Here is an 18835-nt window from a genome sequence, read left to right on the forward strand (position 1 = left end):
CACCTCCACACACTTGGTCTTTCTTTCTGAGACCCTGGAACATTTCATAGCCAAAATTTACTCTTTAGGGTCATGACATGACCTTCCCAAAAGCGTACCGCTATGTCCACATTGCATTCTGTGACTGTAAGGGTTAACGTAATTCAGAACACAAATTCCCAAATGGTTTTCAACTAATGATGGTGCTTTAACCACATGGAGGGGTGTGTGTTCCAGCTCATGGACTTCAGTGAGGGACCAGGCTATGGGAGGACTGCCTTTCCTCTGACATCTCGCAGTGATGGGGGCTAAACTCGCTCCCAAGCTGCACAGGTTTGGGAGGCAAAACCGGAAGTGAGCCCTCCCCGCCCTGTGAAATAAGGAAGCAGCCAGAGGTGATGCTTCGCCGGAAGCGCCCAGGGAGCAGGAGGCCTGGATGGTGGTTCTCTGCAGACCTCGGGGCTGCGGGAAGGCTCTTGGTTTCAGCATGGAGACAGGCCTGCTGTCTGTCTGCGTAGACACGTGTGCTGACTCTTGGGTTAACATGGGCTAGGGGGCCGCAGGGTTATCCTGCTGGGCCATCCAAAGTTTGCCCTTGAAAGACGTTTGCAGCAAAGCCCACGGTCACCCTGGATTCAGAACAGCGCAGCAGAGACCGGGTGAAATCAGGTCGCCGGTTTGGGATTGTTGTCTTCCTTGTGAATAAAACGTTCCGAAGCCGCGTCAGCTAAGGAAACACACATCCTTCTGAAGGAAACACACAACCCAGACCTGCCAGGGCTGTGCGGAACGGTCCTCGGTAGGTGGTTCTGCGCCGCTCCAGGCCGCGGGTGGGCATCAGCTTATGTATTTGAAGGAGAAAATGTTTTCTTCCTCTCTGCTCTCAAATTTGCACACCCACTACTTTCCTTATCCTCAGACACGAATCTGAAAGTGTTCTTCACGTGCCCAGCACAGCGGTGGTGTTCTCGGAGAGTGTGGAACGAGGTGCTTTGTGGGGCACGTAGGAGCGCTGTGGGGGAAGCCGTGGGGAAGGGAGGCCTCCCTCGTCTGAGGACATGAAAGCGTGCGAGTCCTCTCGAGCTGGGGCTTGGGGGCTCCTCAGGAGAGAGAGGATCCCCTTAGAGTCTGGTCATGTTGAGACGGATTCTGGTTCACATCAGGGCTCAGAGGGAGGAAGATGCTTGAGAACGGTTTGGCTGTGTCTGCGGTGAGGGGGTTGGGGCATCTTGGCGGTCCAGCACATGTCACCCTGCCCTGGCGGGTGCCCCGTGAATAGGGGTTGGATGCTATTGGGGAATGAGGGCGGCGGGGTGGGACACTGTCTGGTTTGGAGACCTTTCAGGCCACCAGAAGGCAACCCAAACGTCCAGGGGAGCCAGGATGCACCTGGGATCCCGAGAGTTTGTGGTTTGTTCCAATTATTACAGAGACTCAAGGATCCTCAAGTAAGAAATCAAATCAGCCCATGGAACACCGTGCCAGTGGGCGTCTGTTGAATCCTCCATTTGAGAGTCATCGGCGGATCCTGCATCAACCGCTGTGCAGTGCGGCTTGTTCCTGCTGCACTGAGATGGTTTCTTTTATTAAGGACGTGCGCTTCCCGTCTCAGCACAGAAGTGATGCCACAGGAGAGCCCTCGTCTCCCCCCCAGCGCGCCTGTTCTGTGTGGGCGTGCTCGCTGCTCCCCCTTGCTGTATCCATTCATATTTTGGGGTCATGAATGCTTTAAAGTAAAAATAAATGCTCCTTCACTTTTCCGTGGCCAGAAATAATACTTGAAAAAGAATCTTTGTGAAATGTAAGGTTTCAAACAAACTTCTCAATCCCTGAGATACTAAGATGTTTTTAAAATTCACCTGTGATGTCAGGTTGCTGTTTTCTACTCTCGAATGTAATTGCAGGAGGTTTGCTGGAACCTGTATTTGCGGTCACCGAATCCAAACGGGGTGGAGGGAGGGAGGGAGGACTGACCTTAATGTGCTAGCTGTGGCTGCATGCTGTGCTTCTCTGTAGCTCTCTTGGCGAGTGAATCCGGGAGCCAAAGGATGGCTGGTTTAATCTCCTTGAAGATGAGTTTTTGGCTGTCTTGTCTGATGAGTGCCGGGAGCCGCTAGGGAAAGACCCCGAGGGAAGGACTCTGTGCCGGCCTTGGGGACGGGAGCCTGTGTCACAGCCAGGCGGGCCCTCCCTGGCCCTTAGGGAGCTGGGTCCTCGCCGCTGCCGCGGTGGGGACCCGGGAGGTGGGGCTTCGCCGTCTCAGTCCGTCTAGTGAGAGATCCCTTGCTTTATTGTAGCCTGCTTGCTCTGTTCCTTTGATTGTGTTGGGTTTTTGCTGAGGGAGAATGGATGGAGGTATCTTCAGTTTATGTTAAACTGCAGAATTTCTGACGTATGTTAGTGTTCACGCCACGTGGGCACAGCTTTCCCCGTGCTCTCTCGCACGGCGTGGACCGTGTGGACTGGCCGCTGCTCGGCCACTCGTGACCTCCTGCGTGGCAGTTCCACGTGGTTCCACGTGGTATGAACTGGCTCGGGATTGAAACTAACCGGCAGTGCCTTTTACCTGGTTTTCCTGGCTTGCCTTGAACCACGGTAGCCGATTACTGCAGTTGGATTGCTTGATGAGGCTTTTACGAGCCACGTGCTTTTCAGGCTCACGTGTGACCTGTTGTCACTTGTGGCCCCAACAAGGCAGTGAACTCAGGTAGTCTGCGTCCACCCCCATGGCTGTGAGACCCAGGACATGGGGTGCTAGAAGCCCTGACCCCTTAATCACACCCCCAAAGGCCGTAGGAGGGCTTCCATGGGGTGGGGGACCCTTTGATAGGAGAGGGGTTATGTCGTCTCTGAGTGGGAAGGAAAGACTCCTGTTTCACCAGTGAGGAAACGGCCAGACTTGGAAGTACCCAAGAGGTTGAGGTCACCATCAGCCCGTAGCTCCTGGCCTCTCCCACCAAGTTTCTTGCTTCTCCTCTGTGTCTCCCTGTCCTGTGCAGTCCTGGACATTAGGCCAGGTGAGGCCAGGTGGGAGAAGCGGGGCTCCCACAACGTGTGGTCTGAAATCGTGACGCTGGACTTTGCTAAGCAGTTTGCAACATCTGCTTAGCAAAGTTGCAGAACTGAAGGAGAGTGAGTCAAGTCCCATGGGGAGCTTGTGAGAAATGCAGGTTCTCAGGTTCTAATGGGATGAGCCTGCCGATGCTCACCTGTTGCCAGTTTGGCCGAGTGTCCCAGGTGAGTCTGAGGCCAGGTTGGGCGGGGAGCACAGCAGGGAAGGCGGGAGGGCTTGGCCCGAGGGACCTTTCACAAGGGACCCATGGAGCGGTGACAGCTGTCGCGCTGCTGGTGCCGTATTGAGTGGGCCTGGGGCACCGCATGCTCAGGGGATGGTCATCAGGGTCTCAGGTTCAGCCCTGCATCTCCAACTTGTGAATCAGCACGAAGCGCTGTCTTCTGTTTGCTCTCGTGCTTCATTCATTCGGCACGCATGGAGTTGTTGCTCTTTGTGTAGACAGTGTACTGAGGGCGGTTTTACTCCTAAGCTTTTTTTTTTTTATCACTGAAATCATTTGTCTCCAGACCAGAGTAACTGTGGTAGAAAAATTGCCTTGTTTGCCTGCGTTGCAGAGATTTGATTGCATTTTGTTAAGAAGACTCGTGCTTTCATTCATTATCATTTCTATGCTCTTGAAGGGTCTTTCACTCTGTTTTTTTTTTTGGAGGGGGGTCTTGGTGTGTCCAGGGGAGGGGTGGAGGCAGGAGGACAAGGAGAAAATAAAACACATCCCTTCTTTTGTAATTTTAGTCTCCCTCCCAGATACGGCAGTAAGATCATCCTTCATAGTCATCTTTGTGCCGGTCGGTTGCTGTGTTTGTTCTTGCACGGTGCTCGTTTTTAGCATGAAGTGCACAAGAAAGGAGTCAAACTACAGCTTTGATGCTGTTCTGAGTGTTGGGGTGTCCCTGTGTGGTCCAGGCTCAGCGGAAATGGACGTAGGGAAGGGGTGATTTCCGTGGCTGCTCTTAACCCAGCATTCCTGGTTATTGTTGGAACCAAAAGGTGAATGTGGTCTGTAGCCATCTTTATGCCCTGCAATTAAATAAATGTCGAGATGTTGCAGGAGAATTCTGACGGGCAAGAGTCTTTTTTTTTTTCTTTAAGCTACTTGGCAAAAAATCCTATCAGTTTTAAGACTTGAATTTCTGGCTTTTGTTACCTCAAGTAAAGAGAGCGGCAGGGTCGGTGCTGTAATGGCACCACTAACACAGCAGCACAGAGGGACAGACGGGCCTGCGGTAAAAGTGAGCGACTCCGAGCTCGTCTGTGCGCTGGGCCGTGTCTTCACCTGTGTTCTTGTACTTGGGGATTAGGTGATTAGTCTGTGATCCCGGATGGAAAGCAAAGAGCTAATCAGGCAGCTGGGAATCAGGCCTGCGTGCTCGCCCACCCACACCCCATTGTGTTCTCTCTGGTCCAAGAGGGTTGGTTAAAAAAGGGGACGTTCATGGCTTTCAAGTTGGAGCGCCTGGTTTTTTTTTTTCTGTTTTGGGGGTGGGGGGAGGTTATTCACTTACTTATTTTTAATGGCGGTGCTGGGGATTGAACCCAGGGCCTTGTGCACGCGAGGCGTGCGCTCTACCCCTGAGCCCCCCAGTGCCTGTTTTGTGTGTGGTGTAACGAGGGCCTTACCTTTCCTGCTTAATGTGCATTTCCGTATATGAATAATTTTGAAAACGGAGCCGAGTCCCTCTGTTACTAGCAGGCAGAGGATGGAGGAAGTCTGCAGTCAGGGCGAATTCTAAGCAGGCCCCGCGCGGGGAGGCGGCACAGCTCTCCCGGGCCTGGGAGCGAGGATAAGCAGCTGAGCTTTGTCACTGGGCCTGTGTTTTGTTTCCTCTGCAGCTCCCTGCCCCAGATGGTCTGCTCTCCTCTCTGTCCGTGTCGGCGGGTGTTTGTCTTTCTTGGGGTCCTGTGCCTCGTCCTTGTCCCTGAGGGGAGGCAGGCTGGGGCCGGAGGTGACCCTGGAAGGGGAGGTTCCGGAAAGAAGGCCTCAGGGGCCCCAGTGGCTCAGAAAAGCAGCTTCTCTGCTGGGGAGAGGGGCTTTTCTCCGCAATAAGCCTTCAGCCTTTGTAGCTGTGTCTCTTTCAAAAGAACAGGGAAGGGACGCTGGGCTGTCTGGGGGCAAGGGCTTAAGATGCTTTCCGGAGCCCCGCCGAGGATTTATCTGTGTGTGTCCTCTGGGGAGAGAGGGTTCGGTCTGCTTCAGAGACAGCAAGACGCATGCGATTGTACTGGGATCCAGGATGCCTGGGGGCCCCGGGGCTGGGGATAGGGGCCGCTGCAGAGTCCACGCTCCCTCTGCAGACGTGGACGGAAGCTTGGACGGAGGCTTTTATTTACATTTCCCGGTTGTCCGAGCCGTCTGTGGCGGGCTGCCTTCTTGCTGAGGCCCTGCAGGTGCAGGGGTGCGTGTGGGCGTGGGAAATAGCAGCAACTGGGGGTGGAGGAGGGGGGAGCCCGGCCCTAATGGTCTCAGGTGAGGGGGTTTCTCCTGCATCACATGTTCAGATTTCCTGAGAAAGGCCCAAGTCACACTGGCCACTCGGAAGGAAGCGCAGGCGTTTCTGGGAGGCTAAGGAGAGCTGACCACGCCGCAGGGGTCCGGGCGTGCGGGTCCGGGCCAGAGTGCGAGCCCTTTGTTAAGGTGGCTGTTGGGGCGGGGGCTGGCTGGCATCAGCAGGAGCCGAGGCTGACTTGTCACTTTCGGGGTCTCCCCCGGGCCAGGCAGCACCAGGAACTGGCTCTCGAGCAGTGTCTTTGCTTGTGTGCTGGATGCGTGACCGTGTTTATTACTCAGGGACCCGCGTGGTCAGCTGTGTCAGGAACAAGAGGAATAAATATAGTGTTGTGTTGTAAGTACGCTCTGTCTCCCCCAACCTGCGCTCCCTCATCACTGCATCGGGGGGATCCAGGCTCAGCACGCCCTTACTTTGTATGTTTTAAAGGACTATTTAAACTAAGGAAAGTTGCTGGTTAAAAAAAAAAAATACAAGGAGAGGCAAACTGCTGAGGGCACCGTGAGTGAGTGGCCTAGATGGTGTGAATTTCATTTTTCTTGTGGCTCAGCGGTGATTGTCCGAACTGCAAGCACCTTTCCCTTTGAAAGTGTGGCTCTGGCGGCTCCCTCTTCGCCCAGCATCACGACAGCAGCGTGTCATGTGTGGGACGGTGCGTTTCACACTCTGAGCATCACTGGACTTTATCCTAATAGAGGGTTAAGCTGAGAAGGAATTCTCCCGGCATCCACACTGAGTTATTTAGAGTTCCCTTTCGTGAGACTTGCAATGTGTGCCGTGCGTGTGACCTGTGGGCGGACCGGTCTGACGGCAGGGACTTGCTGTCTTTTCCTTCAACTCAGAATAACTAGGCTGAGAATTTCTGTTTAAAATTCCTACCCCACCCCCACCCCAGTAATTTCGGTTTCCTGCTCCTTCCTGTAACCACCCGCTGGTGTCCTCAGGCCCGTCACTGGCAGGACTGCTTACTTCCTCTCACTGCCTTCAGATTTCTGTTCCAAAGAAGCGAATGGTTTAGGTTTTCCTCCTGATAAACATTCCGGGTTACTTCATGCTCCCTAATCTTGGCGTTTGTTGAGAGTCTCTTTTCAATATGGTGATTTAAATTTAAAAGATAAGGTGCCACCTGAAGGGGAGCCCTGTGAATGATAAGAAATGATTAACTGTCTTCTTTTCCTAAACTGCATTGTATTGGGTACTTGGTGCAGGCGCCCCGCAGCCTGGGGTCTCGCCGGCCCCCAGTGATGACAGCCCACTGAGCCTCGGTCCGCGACAGGCTAGAAGCTGTCAGTCAGGGGCACTGGCTGGGTTTTACTCTAAATTCAGATTCAGCAGCACTTCCACAGGTGCATGGGAGCGCATTTTATGGTACTGTTCTACCCCCCGTGGGAGCACGGAGCGGCCTCTTCTGAACTGAGACGCTTCTTCAGGACTTCGGGTTCCAGCTGCTCTGAGAAAGAACAACGTGTGCACACACGCAGACTCGCGGGGGTGTGGCCCCAAAGCACAGGTGTTTATGTTTCAAGTGTTGCTGCCCCGTGGGACTTGAAATACGCAGCTGGCTGGTTCCCACCCCGCTTGCCCCACTAGGACCTCCTCTGCAGGGGCCATGCCATCCTCTCTCAGCCCCCGTTTACTGAGTCCAGCCCACGGAAAGGTCCCAGTGGAGAGGTAGCACGAGGGAGTATCTGCTAAATCTTTTGTAACTTTTAATTTATCCTCTCCTGAGGCCGTGCATTCCATCCTGACGAGAGAATGATGAGCATTTTTAAGTAAATCTTTTAAAATTCAAGATGTGCTTTTCTGGTCATTTAAGTTAATTTTATGAATCTGTTCTGTTAAGCCAAGCATTAATTTTATTAATTTTGTTGCCAGAGATGAACACATTCTGTTTGAGAGGAGATATATTTGCAAGTAAAAAGGCAGCGCACATTGTCCCAGTGTTTATATAATTACACGTCTTTATTTAGTGGCGCCCTGCTTAATTTATAATGAGCAGTTAATATTCGTTGTGATAAACATAATCTTTCGGTGGTATATGTTTAAAAAGCAGTGCATTAGTGAATTGAGTGCATTTTAATTCCCCCTTTACCCTCTTTTGTTTTCCTATCAAGGTTATTAAAAGCAACATTTAAAATATTTTTAATGTGCCAGATGGTATGAAATTGGAATGGTAGCAAAAGGTAGCAATGGAAAGAAAGTCTCCTCAAATCTTGTCCCCAAGCCACCTGGCTTCCCAACCCTAAGTCAGCGACTGTGAAGTTCTTAGTCCCACCAGACGTGTTCTCAGCATGGATGAGGTCATGTGCACTTCACACACACACGCTCACACATACTTACTTGTATCACCTACGCCAGCTTTGGGATGGCTTTGTCTTGAGGCTGTAAGCATTTTCTCGGCCACTTAGCCTTCAGTACATGGATTATCCGAGCGTACTTAACCAGCAATGGGTTGTTCCAAGCACAGCACCAGGCTGGCTTTTGGGGACGCCCTTGGGACATGCATTTCGCGTGGACAGGTTTGCTGTCATTTACTTCCCTGGGCCATTGGGGTCACCCTGCAGGTCCCACGAGGCCACGAGCCCGTTTTCCTGAGGGATCAGTTTCCGACAGAAAATGCACGTTTTGCCACCTAATGAGCCGTGCTGTTCCCTGTGCTCGGCAGTGACGTTCACTTCCATCTGCCAAGCACCCACCGGGCGTCCAGCCCTGTGCCCGGGCCGTCCCTGTCTATGTCTGCAGGTCGTGTCTCTGACATGTTAGGGTGGTGCTTGGCTGACCAAAGGCTGGGTGTTCAGGGGCAGAAAGTGATGTGCACCCCCAGTGTTCGGCCCCCAACGTGCTCGATTCCATGGGGGGAGAAGCTGCTCCTGATTCTGTTTCGCGAACGGACGTCTCCTCCTGAGCTCCCGCAGGTGCACCTCTGCCCTCTCACTCTGCCCGCTAGCCTGGTGTTCGGGTCCCCAAAGGTTCAGCATGTCTGCCGTTGAACACCGGTCCCTGCCAGCTTTTACCCAAGCTTTCGAGGTTACTCAAGGCGCCCGTCAGCCTTGCAGCATCTCCAGCTGCCCAGAGCCTCCCTCTCCTCCTCGTCCACGACCCACCCTTCCCCGGAGTCCTCCTCCCGTGCCTGCCCACCTCCCGAGCATCGTGGACCTCGCCTCGGTCTTGCAGGGCCAGCGCTGTCTGGTCCATCACGTGGCTGCTCACCCCTTCTTCCTGTCGCTGCCTCTCTTCTCCAGAGGCGTTCCTCGTCCTCCTGGGTGCCTGCTCCCCCACCGTGGGACTGCAGGGGTGGGGCCCTCGCTTCGGTTCCCATACTCATTCGATGCGAACATCATGCGTCTGAAACCTGGCATTTCTTGACTTTTAGGCATTTTGTGACTTGACTTCTTGGTCATAATGTGGAGGGAAGGAATTTGGGAATTTTCAGAAAACGTATAAAAAGTGCATCTCTTTCTGGCTTACATCAGAAATTGACACGTTATAAACTGACTATACTTCAGTTTTTAAAAAAGTGGAAAAAAAAAAAAGCGAATCTCTTTTGGAAGGAGAAGCATTCTCCCCCAGCGTGGTGGTCGCTGGGGCAGCTGTCAGGCTGGTCACGTCTGCCCGTAAGTGCCTGACGTGGGTGGTGGTGCAGGGGCGCACTGTGAGAAGTGGCAAGTGGGGGACGGGGGACATCCAGGTCATTTGGGTCTTCTGGATTGGATAGGTCATCTCCACCTGCACCCCTGGGGGTGAGAGGCAGAGATGCTGGTTAGGGGAGGCCACCCCGAGTGTGTTGGCTGGGCAGGGTCTGGGGTCCCCTCATCCTTCTGACACACCCTGGAGTATTCCAACTGGATCTTCAGCGTCTAAGATGTTTTTGAGGATCGAAACTCTGGGACAAAAAAATCTTCTAAACCATAAAATGTTGTTGTAAACATTTGGATTTTCAAAATCCAACCATCATCCACCGTATCTTTGTTAGTGGATTACAGGCAAGTGACTGTCTTAAAAAAACCCAGACAGTCGGAAGTTGAGTGACTGCAGGGTCAGCTCCAGGAGAGCCAGGAGCCTTCCTAGTCTCCACACTCGGCAAACACCCGGGTTCAGAAGGGTATTAATGCCCCCGACAGGATGGGGCCTGGAGGGTGCGTGTGTTCTGGTTCCCGAGACAGAGCGCTGACTGGGAGTCGGAACAGCCACGTGAACCAGGCACGTCTCAGCTCCTCCGGGTGGAAGTGATGCGAGGGGGTGGGTCCCTCTGGTTTGACAGACGGCACAGTTGGGGTGTGCTGACCTGGCACTTGGGTAAGTCACAGCATCTCACCTCGTTTTACCCTCCTGTTTTACAGATGCCTTTGTGAATAGCCAGGAATGGACGTTAAGTCGATCAGTCCCGGAGCTCAAAGTGGTGAGTGGTCCTTCGGCCTTGCTGGTTGTCATTCCTCACCTGCAGGAGGCGGGGGCTGGAAGAGGAGAGGTGTGACCTGTAAGCACACGAAGCCTGCATCCCCTGGGGCCCGGAGTTGGGGCTTGCTCTGGTGGGTCCTCAGGAGAGGGCCAGGTGGGCTGCGTTTGGGGCCGGAGCCCCGAGTGTGTCTGATGGCCACAACCAGCGCCAGCCAGAGTGGCCTTGTGTGCAGGGCTGAGTCTGTCCGTCCGTCAGTCATCCTTTCTCGTATCTGTGTGTGTGAGAGAGACAGAAAGAGAGAGACTCTTTCTGTCTCTGTCACACACACACACAGCCATGGCTTTACTGGTCCTTTGCAGGACTTCCATGGAAAATTTCTGCAGTTAGCCGTCAAGCTTTGTAATTCGTCATTTTTAAAACATGTGACTGCTGACTGTGTCACAGAGGAGCAGCACCCAGTGAACAGAAGCTTTGTTTCTGTTATGAGCTTTAAATGCTCTTCAGTGAGACTGTTCAAAGCCCAAATATGGCTTAAATGAAAAACGACCTGGGCCGGTTGTGACACCCCTGAGCCCTCCCCGCTCCCAGTATAGAGGGAAGGATAAATGAAACTATTAAGTAATCACGTTCTTTGTTATGAAATAAGTGGCATCGGAGGGAGGTGGTCGTCTGTATTTTAAACTTCTCAAGGGATGGACTCTGAGATGGAAGCTGGTAAGCCCTTCCTGCCTGGCGGCCAGCCGGCCGCTGGTGGCTCCGCCCTCCCCAGCCCCTCACCCTCAGTGTTTCCATCCCCTGCACGTGCCCTTCCTGCCGAGGTCCGCCGGTTTGTGGATCCAGCCCGTCTGCCTGGGGAACCCCAGAGGCCCCTGGACGCCGGGGCCCCAACCGCAGCAGTGCTTCATGGTCCAGGGAGGGACAGGCCCCTTCTGGCTTCTCAAACTGAGATGAAGAGATTGAGCAACAAGGAAGTTCTGGATTTTGAAGATAATGTCTGTGACCTTTGTCGCCAAGAAAAACATGGCTTTCAGCTTAAGCAACAAGGGACAACTTGTGGGCAGGTCCTTGGACGTTGGGAGACGTGCCCCCCGCCTCCTGCCAGCGGCATCCCCTCTGCTGGGCCACCTCCGGGCTGCCCTCCCCTGTGCCTCCCACCGGCTCTGACCTTTTTCAGCAGCTCCTGCCAGCAGTTTCTTTCCTCTCGGGAGACAAAGCGTCCCACAGTCCTGGTGCCATCTCAGGAACGTGGGTTCCGCAAGGCCGGCCTCAGGACAGCGCCCCTCTGTCCTCTGTGCTCTGTCACCACCGTCCCCGGGACCCGGCCAGGAAGCTCTGGCAGCGGTCCCTGCAGAGCCGGCAGGGTGCTGCTCAGTTTCCTAGGAAGACATTCTAGTTTCAGATGCTCCTTCGCAAGGCAGCCAACGCTCAGGCCCAGCGAGCGGCATGAAACCAGGGGCACAGTGTTTCAGGGATGATGACACGTCCTCTGTGCGGGGCCTGCTTTGCGTGGAGTCGGCGGGCTTAATCCCCAGGGCCGCCCAGGAGCTGGGACTGTTGTCATCCCTGTCACGCGGGCAGGGGCCTGAGTCTCAGACGTGAAGAAGCCACGGGCAGTGAGAGGCGCAGCCGGGGTTTGAGCCTGGAGCTTGTGCTTCCGCGTCAGCACCACCGGCGGGACTTTCTGCAACGCGGAGACGTTCTCTGTCTTCGCTGTCCATGGTGACAGCCACGGACCCCCTGTAGCGAGTACAAATGACGAGCTGAATTTTAAATTTTAGTTTAAGCTTAATTTAGGTTAAAGTAGCCACATGAGGCCAGGGGTCACCCTTTCGACCATATTAGAGTCTGTGATCATTGAGTATCAGACCCTCTGGTCTAAACCCAGTTTAGGGAGTCGGGTGCTGAGGTCACACCAGCCCATCACTGAGGATGCTTCCGCCAACCCGTTTCCTGCTGGTATTTCAAGAGCACCTTTGAAATAAGAAACACTCCTTGGAGGCGTAGGGGTGGTTGCATTAACAGGCAGCATGGATTTACGATCCTACAGCCTAGCTGGCGCGAATTCCCAGATTGGATGGAGTTCGTCTAGGAGAAGTCGCTGTGCAGCGTCCTGCCTCCTGACCCGAGCGCTGGCCGAGACTCCGGCAGGCTGGCTGGCTCTGCTCTGGACCTTGCGCCCCCTGCCGGGCAGGGAGCGGGCAGCTCCGCCTCCTTGACCTCGTCAGCAGATCCCTTCTGTGCTGCAGGGTTCCCAGCATCTCCAGCAAGTGCGCCTTTGTCCAGGGCAGCCTCTGAGTCCGCGTGTCCACAGGGCCGCGATTGTTCCCTGCCCAAGTCCAGCGCCCGGGACGGACGGGTGGTCCCCTAGGTCAGCGCCTTCCGAGCCCCTGACAGTGTTTTCAGAAACGGAGCGATTAAATGACACAGTAACAAGCCTCAGATGGGCTCTTTATGTCACACTGGGCGATGAATCTTGTGGAATCTGTCGGAGAGAAACCGTCAGTGTCGGCTTGCTGTGCGAGAGCGGGGCCGTGCCGCGCGCGCTCCGAGGTCGCATGGTGGCCGGGCGATCGGTGGCCTGCACTTGGCCCGGCGGCGCACGCCGCGCCCCTTCCCCTCGTGCCTGTGGAGGTGGCGTCCATCAGCCCCTTGTCACATCCTGTCTGTGTGTTTTCACTGAATTCCTGGCTGGGGTTTTTACTGAAGGCCTCGATGCCATTTTCAGCAAGCTGAGCAAGATAAGCGGGAAGGTGTGGGACAGTCGAGAAATCAGCTTAAAAAGGCCCCCCCCAGCTCCTTCCCCTCTTGTGGCGTGGTGGCTCCTAGCCCTGCCCAGAGGACGCCAGGCCAGCGGTGGCGACGTGTTGCCCCAGCATGCACGGCTGCTCCTGCGGTTTTCAGGACGTCACCCGTGTTACCTCGTGTCTCCTCAAGCCCGGAGACCCAGCCTGGGGTGGTTCCGCTCTCTGGTCTCCACGCAGCCGCGGTTCGTGGATCCTGGTGGAGCTTTACAGCGTCAAGGGCGTTTTCACCCCTTGTTTTATTTCCTCCTCACAGCCGGCTGTTAGTTTCTGCCAGTGTTTCAAATTAAACTAATGCCCGTGGTGTGCAAACGTAAGGAGGTCTGTGAGCCAGCCATTCACTCCAAATAACCCCCCGCCCTGGGTCGGGTGAGCTGATCCCTGTGAGGGGAAAGCCCCTTCTGCGCGGACCGCTGGCGCGTGAGGCAGGAGGAACGCCGGCCCCGCACGGGAAGAACTGGATTCTGAGCGTCTCCTCCTCGGGAAAGACAAGACCCCAACCTTAATTAAAAATTTAATTCTGTGGCACACTGTTTTGGATTTTCTCAGCGTGAAGCTGACAAACAGCAGGTGCCCTTGAGCAAGAGAATAATTAATAGGCAGAAACTCTCCGATTATAGAGGCCCGAGGCAAAAGGAAGACAGAAGTCAAATCAGGAAGACAAACAGCTTTATTGAGGGTCTGTCCACATTGTCTGTGGCTTTGAGCCGAGTGAGAAAGCATCTCATTTCTACCCACTGGCCTTACAGTCACTCCTTCGTTCATTCAGTCAGTGCTGCCGAGAGTCTGCCTTGGGGTGGGGGCAGCCCGGGGTGTGGAGGGCCAGGGAGAGGTGAGACCCAGTGCCTTGTCAGCACTGGAGGGCGTCAGCCCCACAGACCGATGCTGGGGAAACGCAGAGGTGAGTGTCACGACAGGGCAGTGAGGAGGGCGCTGAGGGGGCTCTGGGGAGAGGCACTGCTGGAGGCTGTGGCGTTAGGAGGGCTTCTCAGAGGAGGTGACATCCAAACTGATTGCTGAGCAGTGAGTTAAGAGTCGTATTTCAGGCAGCGATTGACGTGGGAAGGTCTGGGTGTCTGGAGACAGCAAGGCCTGTGGGATGGGTTTGGTCCCTGAATACAGAGGACAAAGTGCCCTGCGTGGTGAGGGGGACAGGATGGGCTTGGGGTTTTAGGTCAGGTTTTAACTTATTTTCTACAATCTCATGCCAAATCTGTTCTCCCTTGTGTTTGTTCTTGTAAGTTATTGGCATCACCATCCATTTATCCAACCAGCCAGCAAACCCTCCCTCCAGCCCTGCCTCCCACCCATCCATCCATCTGTTCGTCCGGCCGGCCATCCATCCATCATCCATCCCGTACTTACTGGCACTTTGTTGGGGCTGGAACCTGGGCTGAGGGTCAGGATTCAGAGCGGTGGCCTTGCTGGTATCCAGGGACCTGCGTGTAGCGGGTCACAGTGTCAGGTGTCTTGAGCGTGCGGAGAGGCAGGAAAAGCATCCAGCACTCCCTTCAGGGGAAGGAGGGAGTTGTGCCCAGGTGGCGGGAAGAAAGAAGTGTCAGTGTGGTTCCTGCCGTGTCTGGGTGCCCACGGCAGACTGTGTACGAGGGTTTGGATGGAGACCCTTTGTTGTGAAATATTTGGACTTGCCGGCTGTGGGAGTCTTCCCAAGAATTGTGAAATGAGGGAGTAACACTTTGGCAGTGCCCATGTTAAAGAATCTCTGGTATCCTGGGGGTGAGGGGGGGCCTCCCAGGCAGGCTTTCCCGAGATCCAGGTGATGGGCAGCCCAGCCGGGCCCACGGGACCCTGAAGACGCTCCCAGGTGCGGGGGTCCTGGGACGTCTGGGCGGGATGGGAGGCGGGACGGCTTCCCGGTGTCTGGTGTGAGAGGCTGGAGGGCATGTGGTCCCAGAGGAAGATGAGCAGACTGGGCAGGACGCGGACATGCCGAGGTTTTGAGTACTGGCATGGACGGTGTGGGTTTCCCTGGAGTTGCGGGGTGGGGGCTGGAGAACGAGGGTGGGAACTTGAAGCCTATTTGTGGAGTCCAGTGTGTCCAGGCGCACTTGGGGGACCTAGAATCCAGGACCTTGGGAGAGCTCGGGAAGGAGCCCGTGTGGTCAGAGAGGGAATTCTAAGAGGAAGCCCAGGGTGGGAGTTTGAAGAAAGAGAATCTCAGTTCTACAGCTTCTGGTGATGGGCCTGGGTCAGGAGTTGGAGAAAGGCTCATGGTTTTAGAAATTGAAGTCCTTGGTGACCTCGGGCAGTGTCCTGGAGAATGGGGTCAGACCTTCAGGGCGGGGGCAGGGGTGGGTGGAGCCTGGGGGTGGGCAGAGCCTGAGGCCTGGCCCTGAAAGGGATGGCAGCCTCTCCATTAGGAGGGGACCCATCTCCAGGGCAGGTCTCCCGTCTTGCTTTCCTTAAAGAGAGGATTGATTTGATCATGCCCCCGTGTAGATAGGAAAGTCCTGGTGGGGGAGGGTAAGACTCAGATGCGGGACAGTCCTGGTGACCAGCATTGCCTGGGAGGTCGAGGTGGTGGGGTGAGACCTCCAGTGGAGGGAAGGCTTCCGGCGGGGCTGGCTGCCTCCAGGCCAGATATCTTGGCTGTGTTATAGGGGATTTTTTGAAAAAAGCCAGGGGGTGCCAACCTTGCCCCGTGGTGACCGGGCCTTCCTACATGCTAGGACAGTGGCCCTCACGTCACTCTGACTCCTTTTTAACCCAGTATGAACCCCTCTGCCGCCCCTGCCGTGGCCCCCACTCTGTCCTTGTGTTGGTCCTGTGGTGTAGACCCCATGTCCAGAGATAGAGGCTTGCTCTCCCCTCCCTCCGCCTTGGTCCAGTTTTCGCCCCTTGTGTCCTTCCTGGACAGTCTTTTCCCTGCGTGGCTCTTTGTCTGCTAGTCTCACCCGGCTCCAAAATCCTACTCCAGAGTCGTGATGGAAGGCACCAGAATGTCCTCCTTACCCTGAGTTCCTCCATCCTGCCACTGTGTGCTGCTTCACCTGGCACCTGGTGGAGTGTTCTGAGGGTACCTGAAAATGTGGATGGGCTGGCTCACTGCACACCTTCCCGATGGAACCAGCACTCCTGGCATCTGGAAAAAGGCCACCACCAGTGTGTGTTCGAACTGTGTTGATTCTCTGGGCTGTAGGGGCCGGTGAGAACGTGAGATGTTCACCGAGGGTGTTGGAACCCCTTTCTTCCCAGCAGGAGGATTTAATGAGCCAATTTCTGGCCACCCAGCAGTGCTGGGTTGAGATCAGGTTTAGGATTACACCACATTTGAACCTGTCTGTTTGCAGCTTGCCGCATAGCGCGCTACACTGATGCTTAATGACTGTCCCTGTCTTTGTTCCAGGGAATTGTGGGTAACTTGGCCAGCGGCAAGTCGGCCCTGGTGCACCGGTATCTGACCGGCACGTACGTCCAGGAGGAGTCTCCCGAAGGTATGCTGTTTGGCAGACAGCCTCAAGCTTCAGAGAGTTTAGTTTCTCTAAATTTTTCGCTAGCATATTCTAAGTCATTACTTTGATGTATCACATATCAAGCAAGTAATAAAATACCAAGCCTCAAAAATCTGTAGGCCCGTTGTTTCCTCTGCAGTATTGTTAGCTGACCAGCTATGTTATCTTCACCTCGGCATTTGCAGCAATAAAGTAAAGCCACAAATGCTGTGGAACGTATTTCTTACCTAGTAATTCTGTCCTTTCAAACGTTAATCCAGTGTCGCTCCTGTATTGCTTGGAAGTTTCTCTGATCTGGATGTTGAGCTGATGTATAATTTGTATGTTACTTAGAGATACAAGGCCCTTCAGGTGATCACCACCACCGTATGTTTGAGAACGTTCCCCCCTTATGATCGTATTACAAACATTTGATAATCATTTTGCACGTGAATGAGATATTTCTTTTGCCACCAGGCCTTTACTTCTTCTGTGAACATATCCATGTTTTATGTTTTGCTGTAAATGAAATTTCAGTAGTAACGCTAGGAGACCCTTTAGCCCCCTTGTTCCCTAGTCAAGGTATCTCGCACACGCAGTTTTCTAAATTTTATTTTCTCTCCGTGTAACCTTTGAAAATCCAACTGTGAGACACTGAATTTCTGGTTCCTTCTTTTTCTTACTGGCTGTTCCATTCTTTGCAGACATGGATGCAGGTAACTATACCTTTTCTTCTTGGCAGCTGCTTGTCTTGTTTGGAGAGAGAGGAGAGGCCCAGCTCTGTACCGTAGTGTCCCCTGCCCTCTTTGTTCTGTGTACCATCCTATTTTGTTCCGCTTTCTCCTTTTTTTTTTAAGTTAAACATTTCACCTTGTTTTGTCCCTTAGATGTCGTTAGCAGTAGTCCTGAGTAGCTCCCGTGTCTCCTGTAACACCTGTTCTGGTACTTACCTCTTGTCCTGGACACTGTGTGACCGTTCAGGGGAGTGTGGAAGATGGAACCCCGGGCCATCTTTGCTTGGGGCTCTGGCGTGACTTTGCAGAACTTTGCAATCATGTCATCAAGGTCTCGTGGTGGTCACATGAGGGAACGGCTTCCTTTTCCCGTACCCACATTGAAATGATGCTCTTGGAAGACGAGAAGTTAAACTGAAGGTTCAAATTGTGGGAATCAATGGGGAAAAAAACGTAGCTGGACAATGAAAAATATACACAGATGCCAAAAAACTGCGTCCCTTAGGTGAGGCAGGCGAGGAATTTACGCGTCTTTCCGACTTCTTTCCTGGGGTCTCTGCTTGGTTGCGCTGGTGTGTTTATTCGTTTGTGTCCGAGTGTGGATTTTAGCCATCATCCCTTGGATTATACCTGATTGTCTTAGAGCCTTTTTCTTGGGGTTTCTGCTTACTCCTCGGGGTTAGTGGCTTTTGTGTTAGTGACGGCAGCCGCTTGTGGACGGATGAACGTGACTGCAGGTGACGTGATCACCTCTCCCAGTAAACCTGCCTGTGTTGCCCTTGGAACACTCCGGATTTCAGTTGGGGGCCCCTGGAGGTTACGTTGTCTGGGCCCTGGTTTGGTGACGTGCTGGCCTCTCCGGGCTTGGTTCAGCGTTTGGGGTGGCCAGTGCGAGTCCCCAGCCCCCTGGCTCCTGGCCGCCGCCCCCTCCCCTGTGGTGCGTTTTGTCCTTATTGTGGCTTCTGCTGTTTTCCCTTTGGGGGTCCAGTTTGTGCCACCGCATTCGAGCCTGACTGTGAGTCTGCAGCGGGCCCTTACATTCTGATGAACATGGAGGCCTTTCACTTGAACGTTTGCACATCAGAAGTAAAAATTGTTCCCAGTGGGGGGACCTGAATGTGGTCTCTTATAGCCCTGCTTCTTTGACTTTTCAAGTGACACATTTTACTACTGGAATTTCACGGTATCATATGATGTTAAGACATTATCTGAAAGAGTATATGCATTCTTGAGTACGCTCCCATCTCTTTCTTCCTCTGCAAAGTGGGAAAACCTCATCCCTCAGAGGAGCCGGTGCCCAGGGCCTCCTGGCTCAGAGGGAAGATTGTCCAGAATTGATCTTTCCTCTCGTCCTGCCACCTGGCCACCTGTCCGCTCACCATTTGATTCCAGGTCAAGGGATTGCCCTTGGCATCGCTGGGAGCTTAGAGAGATACGCCCCTTTGCACATGCATCAGGGCCTCCGGGTCCTGGAAGATTGTGAACAGGTGCCGCCTGGTGCCTGGAAGCCCTTCACCTCCGTGAGTCCATTTTCCAAGGGACCTGCCACCCTGGAACCTGGCTGGTGGCTATGTCTTTGCCTCTCTTTGTGAGACCAGGGAACTGGCTCCCATGTTCCATCCACGTGGCAGCAGGAGGGAACCCAGTTGGTTGCTTCTGAAAGGAAAGAAACGGAACGGGAAAAGCCATGCCTCCCGACGTCTTGACACGCTGAAGTTCTTTCTCGTGGTCGGGGCGCCGCAGCTGCAGAGGGATTTCAGCTCTTGTCGGGCGTGGTGACTCCCTCAGTTACCCAGGCTTGCTTCACTGAGAAGTCTGCACAGAGAATGTTTGGAGTTGCAATGTGCCGTGACATCACCCAGGTTTATGGAGAACATGAGAGCAAAGGGA

The 18835-nt window shown here is 54.0% G+C and overlaps 1 protein-coding gene across 6 annotated transcripts in view; it reads left to right on the top strand.

The window, feature by feature from the left end:
* AGAP1 (ArfGAP with GTPase domain, ankyrin repeat and PH domain 1) overlaps nt 1–18835 on the top strand; it is a 510942-nt gene that overhangs the window by 159933 nt on the left and 332174 nt on the right. For all 6 annotated transcript variants that reach the window (XM_072961887.1, XM_072961884.1, XM_072961886.1 and 3 more), the window contains exons 2-3: nt 9900–9958; nt 16127–16214. In XM_072961887.1, coding sequence (XP_072817988.1) covers nt 9900–9958; nt 16127–16214 — 147 coding nt within the window. The remainder of the gene's footprint in view (nt 1–9899; nt 9959–16126; nt 16215–18835) is intronic.

This window comes from Vicugna pacos, chromosome 5 (assembly GCF_048564905.1).
Source record: "Vicugna pacos chromosome 5, VicPac4, whole genome shotgun sequence".
NCBI lineage: Eukaryota > Metazoa > Chordata > Mammalia > Artiodactyla > Camelidae > Vicugna > Vicugna pacos.